The sequence below is a fragment of the Vombatus ursinus genome, unplaced genomic scaffold (genome assembly GCF_900497805.2).
Source record: "Vombatus ursinus unplaced genomic scaffold, bare-nosed wombat genome assembly UNPS02014893.1, whole genome shotgun sequence".
NCBI lineage: Eukaryota > Metazoa > Chordata > Mammalia > Diprotodontia > Vombatidae > Vombatus > Vombatus ursinus.
Genome location: NW_020954671.1, coordinates 3,173,634 through 3,188,204, shown reverse-complemented (window position 1 = coordinate 3,188,204; position 14,571 = coordinate 3,173,634). Strand labels below are relative to the sequence as shown.

General features: G+C 36.2%; 1 protein-coding gene across 4 annotated transcripts in view; it reads right to left on the bottom strand.

Moving 5' to 3' along the window:
- Positions 1–2,959: 2,959 nt before the first annotated feature.
- KIAA0586 (KIAA0586 ortholog) overlaps positions 2,960–14,571 on the bottom strand; it is a 117,916-nt gene continuing 106,304 nt past the window's right edge. For all 4 annotated transcript variants that reach the window (XM_027842903.1, XM_027842905.1, XM_027842904.1 and 1 more), the window contains 2 exons: positions 6,359–6,424; positions 2,960–3,279 (listed from right to left, as the gene is read on the bottom strand). In XM_027842903.1, coding sequence (XP_027698704.1) covers positions 3,128–3,279; positions 6,359–6,424 — 218 coding nt within the window. In that variant the 3' untranslated portion in view covers positions 2,960–3,127. The remainder of the gene's footprint in view (positions 3,280–6,358; positions 6,425–14,571) is intronic.

Sequence of the window (14,571 nt, the reverse complement as noted above, 5' to 3'; positions counted from 1 at the left end):
GGAGAAAATAGGATCAAAGGAACAAGTAAAGGGCTTAATCCTACAAGGGAAAAAAATGTACCTATAATGGAAGATTTAATGGATTCTCTAATGGAAGAAGATTCTTTAATGGAATGAGTAAGAACCTTGAAATAAATAATAATCATCATCATAATAATAATAAATAAAAACAAAGTCCAAAGAAATCTAGAAGGGTAAATTTATTTCAGCAACTGGAAGGAGCTATATACAGTGAGGTAACTCTAACATTCTAACATGGGGAAGAAGAAACAAATGTCCATTCTTAATGTTTCCAAAGGAAATTGAGAGACAAAAAAAAAGAAGAAAAGTAGAGATCTTGGAGGTGAATTGGTTCTTTTCTGGAAGTTAGAAGAGGAAAAACAAGAAAGGGGGTAAAAAGGAACACACTAGCAAAACAGAAAGAGTGGAACTTGCTATTTCTAAAAATTGGGGTGTGTGAGAATATACAAACATGGAGAGAGGGGTGGGGAAATGGGCATCAGGTGAATCTCATATCCAAAAAGGACAAAAGCGGGTTGAAAACAATTTAGTACAGAAATACATTGAACTCAATAGCAAAACAAGTAGGAATTGGGGGTGGGAGATGGTTAAGAGACAGGCTAGGCAGGGAGGCAAGAGTCACAAGCAAAACAAACCTTCTGATCCTGAAGGTAAAATTAAAAGGAAGGAAAAAAATCAAAGAACTAGAATCTAAAAGGGTACCATAGATGAGCTCTTAGACAACTGAGGAATGGTTAAACAAACTGAAGCATATGAATGTGATGGAGTTTCTGTCATAAAAATTGATAATAAAGAGATAATTTCAGAAAACCCTGACACGAGTAAGGTGAGCATATCCAGAACACTTTATACAAGAACAGCAATATTACAAAGAAAAACAACTTTTAGAAGATTTAAGAACTCTGATTAACCACATCTCCAGAGGACCTATGATGAGGCATGTTACTAAATTCCAAGGTACATATATATAAGTTTTTGGACTTAGCAAACCATTTGGATTCATTTGGTTTAACTATGCTTATTTGTTACCAAGACTTTTTTTTTCTTCTTTAGTTTTTGATTGAGGGTGGGCTGTGGGTATTGGCAATAGTGATACAAAAAAAGGAAGACCAATGAAGCAGATATACATGGGAAAGTTTTGAAAATAATATGTAGAATTTATTACATGATTTTATTTTTTAAAGCAAGAAGTATGAAATAGAGATTCATGGTTTCATATAGAATGCATTTCTTTTGTTCAGCTTTTGGAAGAAATGCTCTTTTTTGGCATTTAAATTCAGAATTTTAAAATTTCTTTAAAAAAAAGAAAAAAGTGTGGTAAATTATGAAGTATGATAAGGAAATTACTGTAAGATAGACGGTTAGATTTGCTTGTTAAGCAAAGTCCACAGCTACACCAGATCTTGTTATTTCCATCTTCAGGTTTTTGCTTGTCTTTGGCAAAGGAATTTGATAATTCAACTGGTTTTAAATTATATATTAAACAAACCACTCTGAGGGAAAATTCATTCAGAAGTCCCCAAAACTTTTTGCATATTTCTAAATAAAACATACTTAAGAGAAAATTTTAAAAATCAATCATCAACAATTTATTAAGTGCTTATTATTAACTCCCCTATAAAGTACGCAGCTAAGTGGTACAACGGATAGAGTGCTGAATCTGGATTCAGGAAGACCCAAGTTCAAATCCAACCCCAGACACTTACTAGCTGTGTGACCCTGAGCAAGTCATTTAACTTCTGCCTGCCTCAGTTTCCTCAACTGTAAATTGGGCATAATGATAGCACCTGTTTCCCAGGGCTGTTTTGAGTATTAAATGTATTAGTATTTGTAAAGTGTTTAGCATGGTGCCTGGCTCATCGTCATTGTTTGTCCTTTGTTTTCAAAGAAAACCAATGACACCACAAGGTGATGTCTTGTGTATGAAATGGCTTTAAATGAGTGACACAGAGTTGTACAAAGTTGTTAGCCTCACTCTCTCTTCCAGAACCATCAAAGTCCAGTGGCAAGACGAAAGTCAAGATGAGTGGCAATGGCCCACGATGCACTGGATGACCTTGGAATCTTTGATGTCTAACCAAGCTCTCCGAGTTCCACAGTGCCTGCTTCAGACATCTTCACAGCCACTGAAACAAAATGTTCTCATTCACCCATTCTGTAGGGGTGAAGTCTTCACATGCTTAGAGAAGTCACCCCCCTACCTCACTGAGTTAATTATCCTCAGCATGGTTAGCCCACCTGCCAAGATGGTTTACCAGGGTGCGGCCACTATGCATGCTACAGTTTCTTGGAGCCACAGGTGACCTCTGAGTGCCAAGCAGACACCAAAGGTGGATGAGCAACCCTGAAAAGGGCTCAGCAAGCCCTCACTTCAGAAATGCTAGTCCTCCCCGAACACCTCCTTTGCACATGTTAGATGTTTAATAGATACTTGTTTCCTTCCTTCCTGTTTTCCCCAAGTACTGTTCTAAGTACTGGGTACACAGGACAAGTGAGGACAATCCCTGTCCTCAAGGAGCTTACATCCACTCTAATAGGAAAGACAACAAGGATTCACAAGTAAGTGAATAAAGAAGATATGCACACTAGTTGTGTTTCTCTGGGCAAGTCACTTAACCCCAATTGCCTCACCAAAAAAATATATATATGCAAAATGAATACAAGGTAGTTTTGGTAAGGAGAACACTAAAGGCTGAAGGATCAGAAAATAGCTTCATATAGAAGGTGGTACTTGAGTAGAGTTTTGATCAATGAAGATTTAGTCACATAGTATGTTAAACTTTATCTTTACCAGGCCTAGGCAAAATTATGTCAGTGCCTTCCACCCTCCGAAGTCTCCATCCTTGGAGACACCTATTATTATCATGTTCCCCTAGAACAACTTAATCCACACAAAAAATGGTTTATGTATAAATTATTTTATTTAGAAATTGCACATATTCACAAGGATTTCTCCTTTAAAACACATTATGAATTATTCTTAAGGAAACACAAATGGAGAAAAATAATCTGGGAAACTGTTTTACACCAAAACAAATATTTCAAAAGTAGTACAAACATTACCAACAACTTTTTCATTTAAACATACTTCATAAAACAGCAATTTTTAAAAAGTATCAGCTCCTGAAGAGTCTGCATCTCCCTGTATTGTACTGATACTCTGAGAGTGAGAGTGGTCGTCCACATTCACTGAAGGCAACGTCACAAACATCTTGGCAAGTGTGGCCTGTGACGTTAAACATGGTTCTGCTTCCCCTCCTGCAACAAAGAGAAATTCCATTCAGCTCAACAAGTATTTATTAAGATGTTTACTTCTTTATTTGGAGTTTTTTCTACCTGGTGGTAGGTAGAAAAGATGTACAGGACATGGCCTGCTCCTTGATCTCAAACTACTTGTAAACTTGTCTAAAGACACAATACATATCAAACAACCAGAGGGAAACAAAAAAACCCAGTAACAATATAACAGCCAAAATGTGTAGCAAAGAAAATAAATGCAACAGAGAAAACAATTAAAGTCCAATATGAGCAACTTCAACAACACTAATATAGTTTTGTAGTAAAAGACACACAGAAAAAGACAAACATTCCAAGGCACAACATACAAAGGGCATTCAGTCAGGTAGCACGAGGCACAACTACCCCACAGATCTGTGTCCTACACTGACTTTGTTATTAATATCAACAAAAAATAGCAGTAGACTTACCCTTTTAATTATCGTGTCTGTGTGTGTGTGTGTGTGTGTGCGTGTGTGTGTTCTACTTAAGACAATATTAAAACTAATTTCATTAAATTAAAAATAGTTTGAGAAGAGGTGTGGTAGAGTAGAAAGTATGCTTGAGACTTGGGTTCAATTCCCAACTCTGATACTAATTGTATGATTATGGACAAACATCTTTTATAACTTCAGTTTCCTCATCTGTAATACTCGAATAACAAAAATTGTGGTACCTATCTCAACAGACACCAAATGAGAATACATGTTAAATACTCTTCAAACCACAGAGGGTCACAATAATGTCAGCTGCTGCTGCTGCCACTGCTACTATCATTCACCTTGTTCTTCCCGTCTTTTTCAATGGCATTTAGAGAGAGACAATCCTGAGACAAGTTACTATCCTGTTGTTATTCTTCTATCCTGTATTTAACGTTCTGAGGATTACTAAGCAGGTGAACATTTACTGCATGTAGCTAATAATGACAAAGCCAATAACTGAGAGTATCAGGAGGTAGCAGACAGGATGACAGCAACGATATGGAAGCATTTACAGATTGTTTTCTAGCAAAACAAGCTATTAATGCTTCATATAAAATACATACACACATAACTGGACTATATTTGGAGGCTCTGCTGGTGTGCTCAGCTTCTGCAGTTGCTCGGTTATGCCTTCCATTTAGAAAGACGGGCTAAGGCCTGCACGTGAGGAGCTGGTAGTGTGCTTTGCTAGCCATCTGTATGCTCGTGAGAGCCACTGGAGATCTCACCTAAACCCACTGCTTTCCAGTTCTGTGAAGCACCTGGAGTTTCAGTTGCCTCCCTTGATGTCATTCATTATACTAATGTCACACAAGCTTTCTGTTCTTTATTTAATTCAATTTGTATTTTTCTTATGCTGGACTTCCTGTGACCATATAAACCACTATTAATTTCCTACGTGCTCCTCTTCCTTCAAAGTTCCTTTTTCTTTTTTGGTTTGGAGTTTTAAGCCTCTGAAATAGAAGCTTTGCTTTGGTCTTTATATTGCTTTGACTCTTGGTATTGCCTTAACCTTTTAACTTTTGCTTTCAATTACTAATTAAGAGACTCTAGAATTTCTGATCTGCTTCTGTTCTGTATATTTCTTTTTTCATGCCTTTAATTGGATGATTTAAGCATCTGAGTTTTCTGAGTGTACCGTTCATACTGATGTGATCCTCCAATGCCTTTCTTCAAAAGCACTCTCTGGGAGCTCATGCCCTACTGGTGCTTGAAATCTGGAGAGAGTCATCTTTTTTCCAGTGGTTTTTACTGTGTCAACAGCCATAACATACTGTTGTATGCAAGTTCTGAAATATTTTACACTTTCTGTCATATGTTTCTTCTCACACAATCACCCCTCCAGTTCACACCTTCACCATCTCTCTCCTAGGCTACTACAACAGCCGTCTAACTTTAGGTCCCTCCCCATTCTCATACAGCCCCCACTCTGCTGCCAGGGCAATTTTTCTGAAATGTCGTTCTGACCATATCACCCCCTGATCAATGAGTTATAATGGCTCTCTATTACCTCCAAAGTAAAATACAAAGTCCTCTACTTATAATAGAGCTCTTCATAACTTCTATTTCTCGTCTCCATACTTATGCATTGGCTGTCTCCTACACATCTCTACCTTTTGGCTTTCCTACCTTCTTTCAAAACAGTCCAAATATCAACTTCTGCAGAAGACCTTTTCTCATCCCTCCAGCTGCTAACTTATTCCCCTCTCAGTTTACCTACCTACTCTAGAGATACCTTGTTTATACCAAGTGATTTACACATTGTTGCCCCTCTAGAACACAAGTTCCTTGAAGGCAAGAACTGTTTTTACCTTGTTTTGTCACTTAGAACAGTGCTTGGAACATAGTAAGAGTTTGTAGACTGACTACCAATAGGTTCCTTTTCTCTCTTTTACAATTTAAGTATAGTAGTTTTAAATGATAAAATATCATTATTTTAAAATATAAATTAAGGGAAGACATTGAATCTCAATTACATTTCTAGTTATTTACTGATGCTTCTGAAGGAACAAAAAACAAGCTCAATCATTAAACAAATACTTGTTTTAAATGTATAATTTAAGATAAAAATAAAATAGCTTCTATAAAAAAGAGTAAATGTCCAGGCACCTGCAAAAACAATTCCAACTCTTTTCCCTTTTGAAAGCAATAGTTAATGAGAATGATTTGTTTCTTCTTATGCCAGATTCCAGCTGCTTCACTATGTTTAAAACTGACTTCAAAGTTTAAACACTGTCCTATCCCAACAATAACCTCCCCCAGATGGAATTATATCAAGTACTATCCTCAATGTTCTGAATACCACACCTGCAGCCTTTTAATTCAACATTTTATATACTTACAAAAGGAAAATGATATATTTTTTTTCTCTTCCCCACTTTGTGTATTTTTGAAGCATGCAGTAAAGCACACAAAAGGAAGCTTACACCTGGGCTGTATTTACAGACTTTTCGACAGAAGAAAAAAAGCGCTGGCATTTGAATCTCTTATTATACGGATGATCAAGAGAAAACATCATAAAGGAAATGAAATTATCTGAAAAACCTAAGTTCAAGTAATCTTTTTAAGATATCTCTTACCTGCAAATAAAGAAGTAAGGTAACTATTAGGTTCAATATGTGTCCGATCCATGTCTCCTTGTGAATCTATTTAAAATAATAATGATTATGATCATAATGTATTTAGTTTAGACATATCATTAGATATAGAAATAAGCATAATTTATGTTGATTTTTTAAAATTCTCTGATAATTATGACTCTTTTAAATCAAGGTAAATAAACAACTACTATTGTAGATGCCTTAATTTTAAGTCAAATATCATAATGTTAATGATAAGCAACAGAGAACCATTTTGACTAATTTTTCTTCATGTATCAAAAAAAGAGACAAAAGGAAGCAAAAAGACCAAGACAGAAATTGCAATTTGCATTAAAAAACAGTACAGTTTAGGCAACAGTTTTCCCAAGATACCTTCCCTAAATGCAAAACAGTTTCATCCAAGAACCTAATAGTTAAAGAAGAGATACTGCTATGTCCTTCTCCCCGTGCCAGCGTAAAGTACATTTCCCAAGATAATTTACCTATAACCACATCAAAAAGAATTGTCAAGGACAACAGAAAAAAGCAAACAAAATTTAACTAATCTATGCCTGGAGAAGTACTATAGCATGGAGAACAGAGAGATGGTCTCAGAGCCAGCAAGACCCGGCTTCAAGTCCTGTCTTGGACACACAGTGACTGCAAAACTCTGAGCAAGTCACTTAACTTCTCAGTGGCTCTGGAAGAGGAAGGGGCTAATCTTCATTTAAAGAAGTTCTCCCTTGGGTGTTCCTTACATTGACGAAATTAAAGGTCTAGTGAAAAAAAATTCTAAATCCATATTTTATCAACTTTCACATTTATGTGAGGTAAACAGATTCAAAGTTCCCATCTTATGGACTCTGGAAGGGGTTAGGAATATAAAACAGAAAGTTTAAAGGCTCTCCAATCAGGAATATACTTCCAGCCTGCAATTCTATGCCCTATCTGTGCTGAATATATGATTATATCCTAAAACTCTAAAATACAAATAGAATATACATTCTTTGAGGACAGGGATTGTTTTTATTTTTATAGCTACAGGACCTAGTCCAATGGCATCATAGAAAAGCTAAACAATTTTTAAAAAAATAATCAGTAAATGTACGATGATATGGAAGCACATTTTATGATACTACATAAATTAAATTCAAGTATTTGTTAACTTCACAAATAAATCAAGTAGCAAATTTTAGGTAAAGATATCATGTTACTAAATTAATGTAATATTAATTACTATTACAATATTAATATAGCATTACCTGGCTTATAAAAGAGAGTAAGATGGTCTTATTATAAAGCAATTAAACTTTAGCAGTGCTCAATTATTAAATGTTACAAGAGGAAAAATTATGTTTAAAGTGAAAGTAGTATATTAAAGAAATTGTACAGATCTATGAAAAAAACTAATCTTTAAAAGTAAGGATGTTTTAAGCCTTAAAAAAAACTCTAAAGAAACCATAACTTCGCAGGAAACTGTATCTCCTTGCTACCTAAAGGTAAGAGACCATGAAAATGTAATACTGCATATAATGTCACACAGTTGATGCACTGGTTAGTGTTACTGAAGTGCTTACTTTCTTTTTTATTTTCTTGTTACTAAGAAAGGCTCACTGTGTAGGGGAAAGTCAAATATTCAGAACAATGTAAAAATAAAAAATACCAACACAAATAAGATTTTTTAAAAGAACGAGACAAAATCAAGCGTACCTTTAATATCTATAAAAATATAAGGATGGTGTATACAGTTCATGGATAATTTGCAAACAATAGATTAGAGTGAAACAAGCAAATCTGAAATGATTAGTGAAAACTTTATATAATTATGATTTTAATGGCATATTCAACACTACAAACTATTTCCAACACTCAAACATCAGATCTAGAGATAACACATATAGGAGAAAAACTACACCTTAAAGCCTCCCTCTTAATAATGGTATTCTTCTATCTTTCACCTCACGCATAATAAAAAGAAAAGAATGCAGGTATAAGCACTCCCAGCCTCCTTGATTCAATGGTGAGCTGTTTATTTGGCGATAAGCAAGAGAAACAAACAGTACAGTAATAACAGGTAAGTGCCTTGTGGTCAGGATCATACGGGTTCAAGGATAGGCTCTGATTCATATTGGCTGGGTAACTTAACTCTGTGAAAGTCATCTAACTTCTTGAGACATACCAGGCAACTGTCTAAGGCTATAACCTAGAGAACAGTTGTAGATCTGCATAGGTAGAGGGGAGCTCCCTAGAAAGATGAAATCACAGATCGAGTAAAAATTGTAATGTGTTGATCCTTTTGGAACTTTTCTTACTGTAAGACTAGAATTCAAAGAGACTTACATGAATCTGAGTAGGAAAAAGGCATATGAAACTAGGTGGGAAAAAAACGCAATGTGCTTATAGATTTGAAAGTGGCATAAATAATCAGCATTCATAGGGCATTGAACGTATATCAAGCACTTGCACTAGATGCTGTGGGGGATTACAAGACAAAGAAGAAAAATACATAGTTAACCATTCTTTAGATTGTTAGAATCTAGCAGTTATGGAGAGAAAACTGACAGCCAAAAGATCAACAGTGATTAGCAGATAAAAAGAAGTTTCAGTATTCTTAATCCTTGCTGTTGAATGGGGAAATAATTAAAAAAAAAAACTTCCTAGTTTAACAAACACTACTAAATATGAACATTTTTTACATAAAGAAAAAGGATTGCAATGAAATCTTGAATCTCAACTAGAGACAGCTTGGATTTTTATAGTACATATTAAATCTAATACAGTAGTTTCAACACTACCTTGTATCCCTTTCTGAACTTCTACTCTCCTTTGTATATTTTTTAAATACTTGAGTGATGCTCTGTTTTTGGGGGGTAATCTAATCATTTCATTAATAATGTCAGCATTTTAATAAAAGGCTGGTCATTTGGCCATCTCTATTAGACCAACGACCCCTCCTGGCAATGGATTCACAGTTTATATGCTCTTGGAAGTGCAGATATTCCTTAGCATGGTAATCAACTCTGATTGGTTAACAATTAATGAAAAAAAGAATATTATAATGAGAGGGTGGGCATATTATGATAAGAGTCTGAGAGTACATGACTTGGATCATTCAAATCTTAGTCAAAGTGACATCAATTTCCATATCATCTATCTGACAAAAGGGAGGATACACATTTTCCCAGACCTGTCTGAGTAAACAACACAATGAGCAGAGATGCACTCAATGGACTAAACTTAGAATTTCTTTTACTGTCTGATTAGATCTTGGCTTGGGTAAATTTCTGCCTAAGATTTCCCAGATGCTCTCTTTTTGGTATCACTTTTACTCCTCATCATAAAACTTTTGTTTACCACTCCCTCCAAAAAAAGTTCTCCCTTGTAACAAATAAGTATTTTAAGCAAAACAGACTATTACATTGGCTGTATCTGAAAAGGAATTTCTCATTCTGAACTGCTAACATTTCACCTTTCTGCAAGTGAGTGGGAAGCTCAATTCAGCTTTAGTCTTCTGGCATCACGATTGGTCATTTTAATAATCAAAGTTTTTAAGTCTTTGACCAGTGCTTTTCGTTTTGTTTTTCACAATGTTGTAGTCACTGCAGAAGTTGTCCTAGCTCTGCTCATTCCACTCTGCAACAGTTCATACAAGTCCTCCCAGGTTTCTCTGAGTCTATTACCTTTTGTCATTTCTTATAGGACAATAATGTTACTATATATACACCATAATTTGCTCAGCAAACCCATCTGGTTCTTTTCCTTCTTTCTTTGATCTCTGTGAAGTATATGTTAGCAGTGGTGTCTCTGACTCAAAGAGAATACGTATTTTAGTGACTTTGGAAGTAATAACTCCGAATTGTTTTCTTGAATAGTTAGACCACTTCATAGCACATTAATGTCCCCATAATACCTCAAACAAATGTCATTTTCATTTGTCATCTTTGCCGATCTGACACACATAAAGTAGAACCACAGAGTTGTTTTAATTTGCATTTCTCTTATTATTTGTGATTTGGAGTATTTTTTTTTTCATATAGCTGTTGATAACTTCTATTTCTTCTTTTGAAAACTGCCTGTTTAACCATTTACTTTTGGGAACTAGCTCTTGCTCATGTATTTGAATCAATTCCCTATGTATCTTGATTATCAGGCCTTTTTCAGAGAAGTTTGCTGCAAATATTTTGTTCCAGTTAATTACTTCCCTTCAAATTCTAACTGCAATGATTTAGGGGGAGGAAGGAATCTTCCAATTTTTTGCAATGTCTATTTTATCTCTCGTAATCCTTTCTATCCCTTATTTGATCATGAACTCTTCCCCGTTCAGAGCTGTGAAAGGTATCTCCTTCCCTTCTCTAAACTGCTTATAACATGGCCTATTTTTATATCAAACTCATGTATCCATTTGAAATTTATCACATTAAATGTGAAACAGTAGTTTAAACCTAATTTCCACAAGAATGCTTTCCAATTTTCCCCATCAATTTTTACAGAATAGTGAGTCTTTACTCCAGTAGCTAGGGTCCGTAGGTTTTTTGAATAAATACTACTATCAGTCATCAATCAATAAACATTTATTAAGCACCTACTATCTGCCTGGCACTTGAAATACAAATATGAGAGATGGACTAATCTCTATTTGCAAGGACCTTACATTCTAAAGAGAGAGACAAGGATATAGGTAAGCATATACAAGATAAACATATAGAGAATAAAAACAAAATAACTGAAATACAAAACAGTTTGAGAGGAAGGGCCCTAGTAGTTGAGGGAATCATGAAACGCCTCACATTTAAGGTGGTAGTTGATTCCAGCCAAGGGGATAGTTAGAGCTAAAGCATAAGACTGGAGATAAGAAGGGGCAGGTAGGTGGTGCAGTGGATAGAGCACGGGCCCTGGAGTCAGGAGGACCTGAGTTCAAATCGGGTCTCAGACACATAATACTTCCTAGCTGTGTGACTCTGGGCAAGTCACTTAACCCCAAACACCTCACAAAAAAAAATAAATAAATAAAAAGATTGGAGATAAGAGTGTCATGTGTAAGGAACAGAGAGAAAACCAGTTTGGCTAGATTAAATAAATCAACATTTATTAGGGCCCTACAATGTACAAAGCAACATGCTAAGTGCTGGGGATATAAAAAAAGAGGGAAAAGACAGTACCTGCCCTCAAGGAGTTTACAATTTAATGGGGGAGACAATGTATAAACAAATCTATGCAAAGCAAGCTATATACAACATAAATAAGAAATTAAAAGAGAGAAAATACTGGAATTAAGAAGGATTAGGGAAGGCTTCCTATAGAAGGTGGTATTTTAGTTGGTACTTAGAGGAAACCAAGGAAGTCAATTATCAGACAGAAGGAGGGAGACCATTCTAGGCATGGGGAACAGCCAGAGAGAATGCCCAGAGCTGAGAGATGGAGTATCTTGTGGAACAGCCAGGAAGCCAGCATCACTGGATCAAAGAATACGTGTCAGGGAGTAAGGTGTAAAGAAAACTGGAAAGGTAGGAGAGGGCTAGATTATGAAGAGCTTTGAATGTTAAACAAAGCATTTTGCATCTGCTCCTGGAGGCAGCAGAAAGCTACTGGAGTTTGGGCTGGCTCAGGGAATTGTGGGGGAAGGGAATGGGACATAATTAGACCTGTGTCTTAGGAAAATCATTTCAGTGGCTGAATACAGGATGGATTGGAGTGGGGAGAGCCTTGAGGTAGACACACCCACCAGCAGGAAATAACTTACAAGTAACATACAACAACAGAAAGATACTCTAGGGGCAAGAATGTAAAAGAGATTAACGCCCAACGAAGATGAAAAAACTGGCTGGGGGTCAAGTGTTATGGAATTTTAAAAGCTAAACGGAGTTTACATTTTATCCTAGAGACAACAGGAAGCCACTGAAATTTACTGAGTAGGGGAGAGACACAGTCAGATTTATGCTTAAGGAAAATCATTTTGGCAACAGTGCAAAGGATGGAGTGAAGTGGAGAGGGATGTGAAGCAGTGAAATTACGTTGCAGGCCACTGCAATCATCTAAGTGAGGAATGATATGGGCCTGGACTAAGCCGAGAGATACTGCTGAGGTAGAAAGAGTAAAATATGGCAATTAACTGGATATGTAGGGTGAGGAAAAGTGGGGAGAAGATAAAAGCCACTCTTATCCACCCTGGGGGACCAGAAGAGTAGTGGCTCCACTCACAGAAAAAGGAGTTTAGGAGAGGGGCAGGTTTGGGGAAAAATAACAAATTCTGTTTCGGATATTATATCCAATTTGAAATGTTCATTAGGCAAATGGTGACACAGGAGAGAGCTCAGGAGAGAGATCAGAACTAGATACATGGATCTGAGACTGGTGGGCATGGAGATGATAATTAAATCCATGATGCAAATGGCTGATCCAGGAAAAGGATTATACTCCAAGAGTATAATGAGTGTGAACGGGTTAAATGAGTGTTTTTTCTTTCCTGTACTTGTTCCTGTATGTGATCTTTTACATCATGCAAAAAAAGGTACAGTGAAATAAACAACTCATATCTGAGAAGAAAAAAAAAATGGATAACAAAATACTGAAGGGATATTTATTTTTTCTACCCCTATTGAAATGTCTTCAGATGGTCAACATTTAAACCCTTCCAGTTGTTCAAACGCATTTAACCTTTTCCAGGTTTCTCCTGACTCCTGTATTTTAGTTTGTTTCTGCTCAGCTCTGGTCTATTCATCAGAAATGCTTGAAAATCCTACACTCAATTGAAAGTTCATTTGCTTCACCTTGGATTATATCAGTCTTGCAGATTAGGCTATTATTAGTTGCAATTCTTTACTTCTGGCCTTTTGGAAAATTGTTTCTAAGATTTTCTCTTTATAATATGTTTGAGGCAGCTGGCTGGCATCATAGATAGAGTAATAAACTGGGAACAAGGAAGATGAGTTCAAATTTGACCTGAGACAATTACCTGTGTGATCATGAGCAATTTACTTAACATCTTTAAAACATATACACACGTACGCCCCATCATTTGTTCAGCATCCACAGTGTACACCCATTATTACCAGTTCTTTGCCATAACAAAAAGTGCTATTATAAATATTTTTGTACTTGCGGGGCTTTCCCCTCTGTCTTTGACCTCTTTCTGCCATTGGTTTATAATAGAGTTATTACTGGGTCAAAAGATATGCAAAGATTAGGCTGTTTTTTCAAATGTACAGTGCCCAATTGCTTCCCAGAATGTTAGATGAATTAGTAGCTTTACTAAAAAGGGCATTAAAAGTCAGTGAAAAAACCTGTAATTTTATTTTTTTGCCATCTTTGCCAATTTCATGGGGTGAGGTGGAACTTCAAAGTTGTTTCAATTTTTATTTCTCTTATTATTAGTGATGGAGCATTTTTTTTTATTTGATAGTTGACAGCAATGGATTTCTTTTGAGAATTTTTTTTTTTTGATTGCTTGTTCATATCCCTTGACTACTTATCCATTGGGGAAAGGCTCTTGTTCTCCTATAAATCCTATTTATAAGGCCTTCAGAGAAATTTACCCCCCAAAATCCAATGATTCTTTTGAAAACAGGTACTTCACGTTTTCTTCACTTCAATCTTTTGGCTTTGTTCTGTTTCTTTCTGTCACCTAGAGACACTGAATTGTGTTTACTCTGTTCTGTGTCCACTACCTAAATACAGTTTTCTACTTTCTGGCCTATGTTCTTTATTCTCCTTCCAATTCTCACCTTCCTCCCCCGCCTCCACCTCCCTGCCCCAATCCTGAATTTCATCTTTAATTTCATCATTTTTCTACATTTCTCTATTTCTTCCAGGCATTCTTGAAATTCATAAACCAAGGCAATTCTTTTTTCTCTGAGACTATGCTTGCAGTTAGTTTTATGGTGTTACTCTCTTCTTCTGAATTTACTACTTGGTCTTCTCTTAACTATAGTATTTCTTCACTGTGTTAGTTTCCTTCTTACTTGTATTTCCAGCCTTAGTTCCTGATTTGGATCTTTATATAAGGGCTGGGTTCTAATCTCCTCCCAAACTCTTGAATAGGCTGGCCAAAGCCTGTCCCAGATTTCTGAGACTCCTGCCACTGGCTCCCCCCTTCCTTGATTGGTCTGCTTGACTGGTCTGTTATCAGAGTAGGACTCCTCTTAGCAATCTCTCAGGGTTCTAGAGGGGGTGTGTGTGTGTGTGTGTGTGTGTGTGTGTGTGTGTGTGTGTGTGTG